General features: G+C 35.4%; 1 protein-coding gene across 1 annotated transcript; it reads left to right on the forward strand.

Annotated features, from left to right (window-relative positions):
- The first annotated feature begins 784 nt into the window (after positions 1-784).
- Positions 785-1,237, forward strand: LOC110907246 (uncharacterized histidine-rich protein DDB_G0274557-like). Its single transcript, XM_022152254.1, has one exon. The coding sequence runs from the start codon at positions 785-787 to the stop codon at positions 1,235-1,237; it is 453 nt and encodes a 150-aa protein (XP_022007946.1).
- Positions 1,238-13,288: the final 12,051 nt, after the last annotated feature.

A 13,288-nucleotide genomic window follows, 5' to 3' on the forward strand; every position in this document is an offset into this window, starting at 1 on the left:
CAACGTTGTAAATTCTCGACTCCGCTTTCACGTACAGGTTTTTTCACTACGTATTATAATAATATAGATTTTTACACACATGTTGAATATTTTGACATAGATAATTAATAAAACATTTTAAATTGATTTTGATCATGTAGTAAATAAAAAAACCCTTAGTCAAATCGTTGTTTGTCTATTTTTTGAACGACAAATTAATGTACTCTTATTAACCATCAATATATGCAACTTAGAGAATTTTAACTCTTCACTTTTAGGCCAAAGGTGTCTCCCCTACCATCACACGATATCGCTTAATCACCTATATTCATGATTCATGCATTATACAATACATTATAGTTGTCAAATCCTTGTTTGTGTATCTTTGGAATGTTCTATGCAGGATTCATGTACCTACATGGCAAGATTCAATACATTGTCGACATACACATGTGTATACACATATATAAATGATGGCATAACAAGAAATTTATTACATTTAAACACATTGCTTATGTGAATACTAAATATCTTGCTTGTTATATGAGCATTATTATGAAAGAGATATAATAAATACCATAAATTAAATTAAATATATGTTAATAAATAAAAATCAAGCATTTATTATTTATTAACCACTTTTCTAAAATTAATGATAAAATCTTTTGTTTCATACTATACATTGATTGGTAAAATATAAATGGGTTTTGACACTTGTTAAAATGTGATTGGTAAGTTTACCTATAAATAGAAGCAAACATGCCTCACATTTTCACATCATCTATTCCAATCTCAGACAGAAATCATGAATACTAGGAACATGTTTCTTTTGCTGGTTGTAATGGTGGTTCTCACAACACAATGTAGTGCAAGGTCATTGGTTGATACAAATGATGATATAGCTGTTCGAGAGGAAGATCTTCTCAGTTTTTATGAAAACCTGATGAAATACTTGAAGCCAACCGCCATAAGTGGCGAAGAGGTGCCAGTGTTCGACAGTTCAATTTCACCAGCGAATGCACCAGAACCCACTCCTGTTCCAGAACCCTCACATAAGCACAAACACCACCATCACAAGCATGAGCATGAAGAGCATCATCACAAGCATGACCATGAAGAGAATGAACATCACCATCACAAGCATGAGCATAAAGATCATCATCACAAGCATGAACCAAAAGCGTTGCCACCAACCACTCCTACATCAGCACCAGCACAATCTCCTGAATCTTTCAGTTTCATGACATGGATGTGGTGATTGTGAGCCTAATTAAGAGAGACGTGTTATTGATCAAGTTGTATTAGAAAGTTTTCATTATGAAATATAATTGATCGACTTTATGCTTTTTTAGTTAACAAATATGGTTTATCGTCTATGTTTGATGTTGTTCTTTCTTGTGTTTTTACTTTTATAATTAACTAGGTTAAAACCCTGTGTATTACACGTGTTGCATAAATATAATTTCATATAATAAATAATAAAAAGATATATTAAAAAAAACTCGCATATTAATAAAATATAATATTATATGTTAACACATATAATAAATAATAAAAAGATATACTAAAAAAAACTCGTATATTAATAAAATATAATATTATATGTTAATACATACAGTCGTCAAGATTTATATTTTAAAAATGAACTTTAATATATACTATTTACTTATTATAACATTTTACTTTGTTAAATATGTATTCTTAACAATTTTTTTTGTTAAAAATTAATATTATTATTATTTAATATGATCTTAATAAAAAAAATTATATTCTTATCTATTTTTTTGTTTAAATTATTATTATTATTATTATTTAATATGATCATAATAAAACAAATGTTTATTTTTATCTAAATATTTATTTTTATCTAAATATTTATTTTTATCTAATACTTGTGTTTAAATTATTATTATTATTTAATATGAGAGATAAATAGAAAAAATAAGGTAAGAAAGCACCAGAAAATAACACATGTCCAAAAAAGATTTTCATTTATTAGTCTTGGAAGATACACACCTACAAGTTTAATACATAATTTTTTTTGAACGGTTAATTTCCTTAATCCCTGTCGTCTATGGGACTTGAACCCAAGACTTTCCCCTTTCCAATCTAGGTGTTTTAAAAGCTTTGCCTTTGCCAATGGACCACCACCCCATTGGTGTTTAATACATAATTAATTAAATAAAGAATCACTAAACATGAGTGTGTCTTAATGCTGCCCAACTATTTCTCGTCCATAGATGATAAACTATATGTCTATATCTTAAAGGAGTAAATTACAAGTTTTGTCCTTTATGTTTACATCAAATTTCAGGCGCTGTCCTTTTGGCCAAAAGTTTGCAGGCGGTGTCCTTTGCCTTTCAAAATCTTGCACGTTTTGTCCTTTAGACCAAACCCAGTTAGATTTTTTGGTTAAATCTAGTCATATACCTTGCACATGAGGGTATTCTTGTCATTTTATATTCTCAGAGACTATTGAGTAAATAAATTATAGCAAGGAACTATTTCTGTAAAATATAAAAAAATAAAAACCTTTAACATCTACCTATCTTATCTCTCTCAAACATTTCAACAAACTCAACACTTCTCGATTATAATCAGCTCAACTGAAACATATTGAACAAGTTATCAATCAAGTGATATGAACAACTTACGATGCAAATCCTACGGTTCACACTTATTCAGATCAAGTGAATAGATCTGATATTGAAATCTGTACATACAGATCTCGCCGAAGAAGATGACGGATGGTTTCTGTTAGTTCGTTGAGAAACAACTTACAGCAGTTCAGAAAGAGAAAAAAAGATGGCTGGTGAATGGAGTTCGATCCCAGATGGTATTCACCACCCATCACCACCATTCCCGTCAACCACAACCACCACCGTACCACTCCCACACATCAAAACCTAAAAACCCTAACACCCAGATGGTATTCACTTATTTCAGAATCAAATACCTAATTACGATCAATTGCATAAAATTGAGCCTTTCTCCACAACAAATAGTCGTACAACCGTTAGAGTGCTTAGTGATGTCAATTGTGCATATATAATACACAAAATCGGAAATTACAGTTTAGGGCACCATTGCTCATAGATGGATTAAAACAATCCAGCAAACTAATCGGATTAAACTGTTGAACTCATGTTTTTTTTCAACTATATTTGTTGTGTGGTGCTTCAATACACCTTGCGGGTGATGGATGCTAGGGGTTGTTAATATTGATAATCTGGGCATCATCTAAATTCATACCAGCGGCGGCGGCGTTGATTACCAAACAGTGGTGAGAGCGGCGTTCCGACGATTGCCAAACAATGGTGGTGGGCGGTGGAGAACAATGGTTGTGGGAGGTGGAGAAGAGTGGTGGTGTTGGTGAACATATTGAGATGAGATTCAATGGATTAGCTTCTTGAGAGAGAAAGAGAGAAGACTTAGAGAGAGGGTGCAAGGTTTCTATAATTAAATATTATTTTATTTTTACAAAAGAGTCCTTATATATAATTTATTTATACAATAACCCTTGAAAAGATGAAAAGACAAGTATACCCTCATGTGCAAGGCACATATGACTAGATTTAACCAAAAAATCTAATTGGGTTTGGTCTAAAGGACAAAACGTGTAAGATTTTGAAAGGTAAAGGACACCGCCTGCAAACTTTTGGCCAAAAGGACAGCGCCTGAAATTTGATGTAAACATAAAGGACAAAACTTGTAATTTACTCTATCTTAAAGTTAGTTTTGTTAACAGATTACTAGTATTATTTATTCCGAGGTAGTTAAAGACTAACGGATTATATATATACACTAAAATTAGACCCATGTATTACACCCATGTATTACATGGGTTTATTACATGAGTTTAAAAATATAAATTATGAAATTTTATAATGTCTTCGTAAATTTAAATTTCCAGAAGTGAATTTTAAACCCTACACAACGCGACATATTGTTAGTCATGTATAAAAACCAATTCTTTTAGAAACAATCCAACTTTACATAGCAATTGTCTTTGACTTTATTTATCGTCATGGAATGAACATACGGCGAGAGAAAACAGTTTTCTTTTCAATTTACACGGGATCCTTTTATCTGGCGGTAGTAATCGAAATTTAGGAATAAACGTTCGAATGCCAATACTACTACCAGATAATATAATATGAGTGTCTCAATAACCTGATCACCTAGTGATAGGACCTATAACCGAGTTCCATTGCATAAACCACTCTTTTGATCAATATTTCTTGATTACGTTACAGAAACACTAACCTTTGGTAATAATCTATAGTTTGGCAAGCCTGAAAATTTAAGTCCATTCAAGACATCCAGTAAGTATAGACTTGTATCAAAATTATTATAAAGATATTCTGACTCCGATAAACTATCATAATTTAGATATTAACATATTAAAAATATAAAGACCGTTTGCTTAAATAATAATTAAAAAAAAATTGAATCGAAGGACGGTTAAAATATAAATTAAGTTGGTTGCAAAAAGGTGTGTTTATATTGTTAAGAGTTAATTACTGTTTTCGTCCATGTGGTTTGTCAAAAATCACTGTTTCAGTCTATTAGTTTAAAAATTACGATTTCAGTCCCTGTGGTTTCACTTCCGTAACCATTTGAGTCCACCTCGTAACCATTTCAGTCCCTGTACTTACTGAATAAATGGATTGAAATGGTTACGAAAGTGAAACCACAGGGACTGAAATGGTTACGAAAGTGAAACCACAGGGACTGAAATAACAATTTTTATACTAATGGACTGAAATAGTGATTTTAGACAAACCACAGGGACGAAAACAGTAATTAACTCTATTGTTAAGGACACTGATTAATTATTAATAAATAATATTTTTGTAAAAATGTGTGTTTATATTGTTAAGGATATTAATTAATAATAATAATAATCATAATAATAATAATAATAATAATAATAATAATAATATTACTATTAATGAATTGAAGGAAAGAATGTCATGTGACATTAGTTTTTTTTTTTTTTTTTGAAAATTGACTTTCATTAACAAACAACCGAACCCGAAGACCGGGCCGGAGCACACAACAAACAACAAACCAAGATTACATAATAACAAATTTACACCAATCACTCCACGCGATAGACTGAAAAGACGACCTATGCTTAAGCCAAAAGAAACCCATAGATCTTAACTCGCTGAAAACATCTTCCACACTAACCTGAGAGCTTGAAAAAAACACTTTATTTCTTGCCAACCATATGCACCAACACGCAATGATAATAATGCCTTGAAGGATCTTCTTTTCCGGTAGCCCCAACCTACTAAACTTATGAATTTCCAAAAGGTCATTTATCGAAAACGCGAAAATTGTCGGAATACGACACCATCTACTAACCTTTTGCCAAATCAAATCTGCAAATCGGCATGAGATAAAAAGATGGACCACAGACATGTGGCATTAGTTAGACTCTTTTATTAATATTAGATATTAGATATTTCATAACATGAAATAACAATAATAAGTTTTTGTTTTTACTACATAAAAGTTTTTGTTTCTAATAAAACATATCAATTTTTTTTATTGACAGCAAGTTTTTGAGCAATTCTTTTCTTTAATATATATTTGACTAAAATGTTGTTTTCATCCCTAATGTTTCATTATTTTTGTGATTTTCTTCTTTGAGGTGTCATTTTCATACAAAAAGTTTGAAATTTTGCTATTTTTATCTCTAATGACCAAATTTTGAGGGACGAAAATCACAATAAAAAAAGTCCTTTTAAATAGAACAAAAAATGACTAAACCTAATGGACGATTTTAACATTTTACTCTATATATATTTCTAAACATATTTGATATATTAACATTTAACAATGCATGTTATAAAGTCATGCATTTAATATTAAATAAATTAATATATAATACATTCAATTTGATATAATAAACGCATCTATGATACATTTAAAGATAACCATTTCATTTGTACTTAATGCTATATTACTAACTACATTAAGTACTATGTAAAAATAATAAATATTTTTTTAGAATGGCAGCAAGTAATCCCTAATTCTACTGAGACTCAAACTCTAAGGTAGTGTTTGGTATGCAGGAATGAGAGGTGGAATGGAATGGATGATTACGGGGGAATGAAGAAAACGGTGTTTGGTTGGTCAATGGAATGGAATCACTCATTCCAAAAGGCATTCCATTCCCTCAAAATCATTCCTTCCACACCCCATGTTTTTTTTCCATTCCATCTCCTTTTGCACCATTCATCAACAACATCACAACCCACCACCTTCGCCACAACCCACCACCACCACCCACCACCGACACCATTGCCGCCACCCGCCACCACCTCACCCCGACAGCCACAGCCACCGCCGCCACCCGCCACGACCTTACCCCGACAGCCACCGCCTCCACCCACTCGTCACCGTTATCACCCACAGCTGCGACCAACCGCCAACGCCACTCGCCGCTGCCGCCCACTACCATCGTCGACACCACCACCACCACCACCAACCTCCACCTCTGCTGCTACCCACCACCAACGACCACCTTGCCACCACCACCACTCGTCGTCACCGCCGCATCGCCACTCGCCGCCACCACCCCCACCACCCATCGCTGCCGACAGCCACCACCGACACCTATAACCAACCACCCACAATCACTACCACCGACCACCACCACCACTCACCGTTGATTTTATTACTCCGTTTTTCTTGCCTACCGAACAATACACAATAATAATTTATTCCATTCACACATGGTAACCAAACAAGACATGGAATGGTAATGATCCATTCCATTCCCTCGTCCATTCCATTACCTCGTTCATTCCATTCCTTCGTCCATTCCATTACCCTATACCAAACAGACCCTAAATCACTTGGTTAACAAGAATTCACCAATATCATTGATCTAAAGGCCTATTGGCAAAAAAAAGTATAATTGAATGTTATGAATTTATAATTTTTTAATCTATATTATATAATAAAGTAAATCAATGTATGATACGTGTTATTTATTAGAGGGATCTATTTTTTTATTTACTGGTCTTTATTTCCTAAGTATCTAATATTAATTAAATAAATAATAAATTATTATTGAATCTGATCCTACTTTGAATTTCGAATAGAATTCTTTTATTTTTCTAATAAAATATTATCCTAAAATTTAAATTGTTAATTTATGATATTTTTAAATAAAGCACATTATGTATCACGAAAACCAAACTTTGTATTAATATATTATTCATTGTAAAAAAAGTTTATCACATCAATTTTATTACTTAATTTATAAATCAGATTGTCGGAAATTACAATACAAAATTATATTTATTCATGTGACAACCCGAACTTTCAAGGTCAGTAATGTTCTATCCTACCATATTTATTTCTCGTTATCTCTCTTTAATGTTCTGTGATAACTCCGTTAATTTTGGGCCGCACATGTAGTGGGTTATTTATTCACGTTCTAAGCAATCCAAACTTCGGATCAATCTACCTGAGCCCAACTTGCCTTTGTGTTTTGATTCTATTCGGCCCAAATGAAAGTGTGACCTTAATTCGGCCCAACTGATTATAAGCCCATTTGTGTTAATAGTTAACATCTGTACGTAACTTCTTGAAAATCACTAATCGCAAACAACAAACCCTACCCTCTCTCTCTCAATTCTTGCGAACGGCAGGCAGGCCCCTTCACACTCAAGCCTTTCAATCGTGTGTTCTGGACTTCGGTTAGTATATGGAATCTTTATTATTAATCTGCTTATTGTTCTTGATAATGACATGAATTATGCCCATATGTTATATTATATGTGTTAGTATGTTGCATGAATTCTGGTTGAATGTGTTGGGTGTGAGCCGATTAGATAATAAATTCTAGTAATAACCTGTTGATATTGGTGTGATACGGCATACATGGGCTATGTTATGTGATGGTAGAATAAGTGGTTTACCATAATGATAGGGATGAATTGTTCCTGTGCGATTAAATTACTCAAGTGGGTGACTATGATTGTATTAAAATTTATGTTGTTATTAGGTGGTAAATCGATGAACTGATTTATGTTTGTAATTGTCGATTATGTTGTTTTATATGATTAAGTGTGTTATTTGTTTGCTTAATATTAGATGATCATGCCATAATAAGGAACTTTTGATGAATACGGAACTTATCTAGTCTTAATCAAATTGCTTAGGGTGTTTAGTGGTTCATAGGGTCACCAATAAATGTTAAGATTTATTATGAAAGTGAACTGTTGCATACATAAGGCTGGATCGTGGAACTGTTAACGATAGTTAACATGAAGTGTGGTAATAATATTCACATCATAAGAGATTGTTTGAGGTTATGAATGATTACGGAAGTGGAGAGATTATTGATGTTACTGATGAATATGCTTAACAAATCCATAAAGTATATGTTATTGGGCCACCCGAATGTAATAAATTGTGCTTGAATCTGGATTGGGCCGCTTCACATAAACAACAAATCAATTAGTTTCTTTGGGCTGTATCATGACACCGGGCCACAATCACATTCACACGCGTATTAAATTTGAGTCTGCTGGGCCGGTCTGTATGGACCCGGAGCTGAACTAGTAATCGCATGTGGGTTGCGGTCCGGAATGGGTTGGGCCTGGGTTTCACACGACGGGTCTGTGGGCCGCGAGGGGCACATGAACTCGTACATTGTTTTATGTTTGGAATGAGATGTTACTTGAAACGTGGTATGCAAAGTTTAACTCTTTATGTGTAGCACCTAGTATGCAAACATATTTTATATGGTGGAATTCGTGCACGACTAAGTGATATAGCCTGTCTGTTGATGAATGCATGTTACGTGTGTATATGTGAATTACGTGTAAGTAAGCTTAAAACTGATTGATACTAGTACTCCTGCTAGGACGTGTTTGATCCACTGATAAACGGGTAGTTAATCTTACCGAGCAAACCAAAGGTGAGTTCACTGCACTTTTCTAAGCATGCGTCCCGGTGGTTTGGGACATCTGGTAAACGTTTCTGAAGGGAATACTGGGTAAACTGTTTATTTGAGATGTTGGTTATTGAACACAGTATAAATCATGTAAGACCCCATACATCTACCGTGTTGCTGAAGAAGCAACGAGGTATTTAGTTGATAGCGCTACTTAGGTTTGGCAACCTCACCCCGTACCTGGGAGGACGGGTGTTGAACTAATGACCTAGTCATGACCAATGCTTTGATAGGAGCATTGGAGAAAGGGCAAAACAATCATAAGCCGTCTTGTATTGGGGTATTATCAACATTCTTTTCAACATTACTTTCGGAATTAAATTCAATGGATTAACTAAACACTTGGTAACCAACGTTTTCGTAAAACTATGAACTCACCAGCGTTGTCTGATACACTTGTTGCATGCTCGCAGGTCGTTAGATGTTTTGGACTTGGAACTTGCTGTCTGGAGTAGCTGGAGTGGTCATGGGTCAACTGGGGAATTTATGTGATTGAAATCTTGATACGATATATTGGTTTTTAAACAGTTTAACTTTGGTTTACTATTTGCTTCCGCTAAACATGTTGGTTTTCATTTAAACTTGATGTTGGTATTTTTATTAATAATTGAGGATTTTTTATTAGAACTTGTATGGGTTCAATGTAATTAGTGGCTCATTGTTGGTACGTCACACGCCTAACAGGGACATTCCCTAGGTGGTATTTTGGGGGTGTGACAGTTTGGTATCAGAGCCACTGGTTATAGTGAACTTGGTTTTAAAAACATTTTTATAAAACCAGACTATAACTGAACAACTTCGAAAATCGACCATGACACTCAGCTCCAGATTGCAAGGTTCGTTTCTCATTTACTATTGCATAGTATAGCTAGCGTACACTTATGTATAACATTACATGTGAATGCACACTTGGCACAATAGTATGTGACAACCCGAACTTTCAAGGTTAGCTACGTTTTGATCTTGCGAATTTAACTCCGTTAAACGTAGACGCTTGTTAATTGAGTTATATAATCTAGTGGGGTTTTATAATTTAGTGGGCCGCATATATGTGGGTTTTATAATTGTACATTCTAGTAGCAAGGCATGCTCTTTTAGACTTGGGTAAGTCGGCTCAGCATAGACAACCACATTAACTAGACTAACCGGCCCACATATATGGCAGGTATCATGAAGCCCACCGGTCAGTTTGGTAACAACCCTTATAGTCGGCCCACTGGTAGCTATTAGTATTGTATAGGAATAATGCATACTCAATATTAATATACATCATTATAACAAACCCTACATTCCCCTATCAGTCACGTCGGCAGGAGAAACCCCCCCCCCCTTCGTATTAACATCTGATCATTTGAGATTCCGGTTAGTGAATTCTTGTACATGTTATGTGTGAATTGTTAATTGAAACAGGCTACATAGATTTTTATGTGAATTATGTGAGTATGGATGCATGTGATTTATGTGAATTATGTGAGTAACGATGCATGCGATTATGGCTTAGGATTGGACCGAATTCTTTGTAACTACATGTGAATCTCTTTGTAACTGCATGTGTGTACACACTATTTGATGCCCTTTTCATATGATACATCAACTTAATAAAAAGGCTGACCTTAAATTAATAGATGCAAGCCATTATGGGACCACACAATAGTAGGTTGCAATATGTAATTGGACCTTTCAAAACCACACTCATAGGCCACATGACTAACACTTATTCCCTTAATGTATTGGGATGCACATGACGGTTGTAGGGCCGCACACAGGTATCGCAATTATTAGTTTTGAAGGTGTATTCCTCAGTTGGTTCACTGCCCCATGATCACATGTGTGGGTCATGCTTACTTTATTCTTGCACTTTATTTAAATAGAGCTTTAAACAATTGAAAGATAAATATGGTTTTGGTGAATCAAGGAGGTATAACTATGGGATCTATTGTGAATATTGTAGGTTGCGTAGTTATTAGATGTCAGGTGGTTCGGGATTTTAGTAATAAGTTGAGGGCATTTAATGAGGGTCACATGGGCTGGGGTTTATGGTAATAGCCGATGAGCATATAAGGGTCCGATGGTAAATGGGCTTCGTACTTAGCCCAAAATGCATAGTTGGATTAGCAATCTTGAATTAACATCAGGAGTCCTTTTGGTCATTATTTGATATGTGTTCTATACGTGGATATAATTTGCATTGGTAATTGATCTAATTAAAAGGTATATAATTTGCATTGGTCAATTGAGGCAGTGATGTCATGGGTTGTGTTTGTGTCATATCTTAAGGATGGGTTGTAAACAAAATAGGAATTTTACATTACCTTAAGCCCTGAAGATCTCACTTTAGTATGGATTATGATTGTTCGTTATGGTTGTGCAAATAATTTGTTGTTTGAGGATTCAAACATTTACTATGTGATACTAGGATGTGTGTTACAGATTGATGCGCATGATCAACTGTTACGATTTGTGTGATAATATGTGCATGTTACTTGCATAATATATGGTACCACTTGCGTTATGTGATTGAGAAACTGACTGTCTTCGTAACCACGATAGGGTTTGATTAATCAACTGTTAAACAAGCACTTAATCTTACCGAGCAACCCTAAGGTGAGTTCACTGCACTTTTCTCAAGCATGCGTCCCGGTGGTTTGGGACAACTGGTAAACATTTGGAAGGGAAACATTGGGTAAATAACTTAATCGGTTTTGGTTATTGCCTGGAGGGCAATGGGGGTGATTAGTTGATAGCGCTATTAGGTGGGAAACCTCACACCGGGCCGTAAGGACGGGCGTGAACTAGTTATCTGGATAGAGCTATGGTTGTTAGAGGCACACTCCTCGGATACATATGGGCACACTCCCTAGGGTATCTAACGATGGCAACATAGCGAACAAGGGGTAACCACTCCCCGGATACACATGGGCACATTCCCTAGGGTATCTAACATGAGCAACATTGTAACGCAACATTGAATCGCATTAACATACATCTGGTAACTCAACCCGTTAACAAAACCTTGAACTCACCAGCGTAGTCTGACACACTTGTTTACATGCTTGTAGGTGATTATTGAAGGAACTTGGGAGCTTGCTGTCTGATGCTGCTGGAGTGGTTATGGTCATAATAAACAGTTATTTTGATTTGGTTTCGATACATTTACACATTTATACTTTTATGCTTCCGCTCAGTACTTTGGTTTTGGTTTAACTTTCAAACGATACATTTCTTTCAATTTGGTATTTTATTATAACTTGTGTTTGATATGATTGGTGGCTATTTGTTGGATCGTTGCACCTCCAATAGGGACATACCCTAGGTGGTAATTTGGGGGTGTGACAGTTTGGTATCAGAGCCACTGGTTATAGAGAACTCGGTTTTAAAAATGTTTTCATAAAACCAGACTATAACCGAATTGATCCAAACGTTGACCATGACACTCAGCTTCAGACTGCAAGGTTCGTTCCTCCTTAGCTTATGCGCATATGTCTAGTAAACGTAACTATATATATAGCATGCACGATACGACATGGTAGACATCATGACACATTGATAGTGTAACATAACACTTGCATCTAGCAAATTCTAATCTTGTTGGTAGTGCTTATTTTGTGTTGATTGGGGTGGGAGAAACTTCGAAGCATAAGTTAAGAAGCATTGAGAGGAGCATGCAAACCGCCTTATTATCATGGGTGCACACATAATAATAACGCGTGGTGCATGCAAATCCCAATGAGGCTTAACGAGTGTAAGAGGGGTTCTTCCCTGTTTGTGTATGAACATGGTAGTTAATCGTTCTTAACGTGATAAACCTGAACACTTTCCTCGTTTTCGACTCCTAAATTAGTTCATTTCCATATATAGAAACATGTAGTGGAAATAGCAAATGGTAAAACTATTGAAGCGTCTCATGTCCTCATGGGGTGCAAATTAGATCTCTTGGGTCAAGTATTCGACATTGACCTACTCCCTGTCACTCTCGGAAGCTTCGACGTAGTTGTAGGAATGGATTGGTTATCCAAACATCAGGCAGAAATTCTCTGCAAGGAGAAAGTCGTCCGTATTCCCCTTGCTAGTGGTGAATCTTTATCTGTTCAGGGTCATCGTAGCGGTGCTACAGTTGGTATTATCTCAGCCATGAAGGCTCTAAGTTGTCTACGTAAGGGCTATCCTTCCCTCTTGGCCCTTATTACTGACTCTCAGACTGACGAAAGGAAACTCGAAGACCTTCCGGTTGTTCGAGAGTTTCCTGATGTCTTTCCTGAAAGAGCTCCCTGGTTTACCTCCACATCGTCAGGTAGAATTTCAGATTGAACTTCAGCCAGGAGCAGC

This window comes from Helianthus annuus, chromosome 14 (genome assembly GCF_002127325.2).
Source record: "Helianthus annuus cultivar XRQ/B chromosome 14, HanXRQr2.0-SUNRISE, whole genome shotgun sequence".
NCBI lineage: Eukaryota > Viridiplantae > Streptophyta > Magnoliopsida > Asterales > Asteraceae > Helianthus > Helianthus annuus.

Excerpts from the sequence above, each read along its gene's own strand:
- LOC110907246 (XM_022152254.1), top strand. The coding sequence starts at position 785 with ATGAATACTAGGAACATGTTTCTTTTGCTGGTTGTAATGGTGGTTCTC.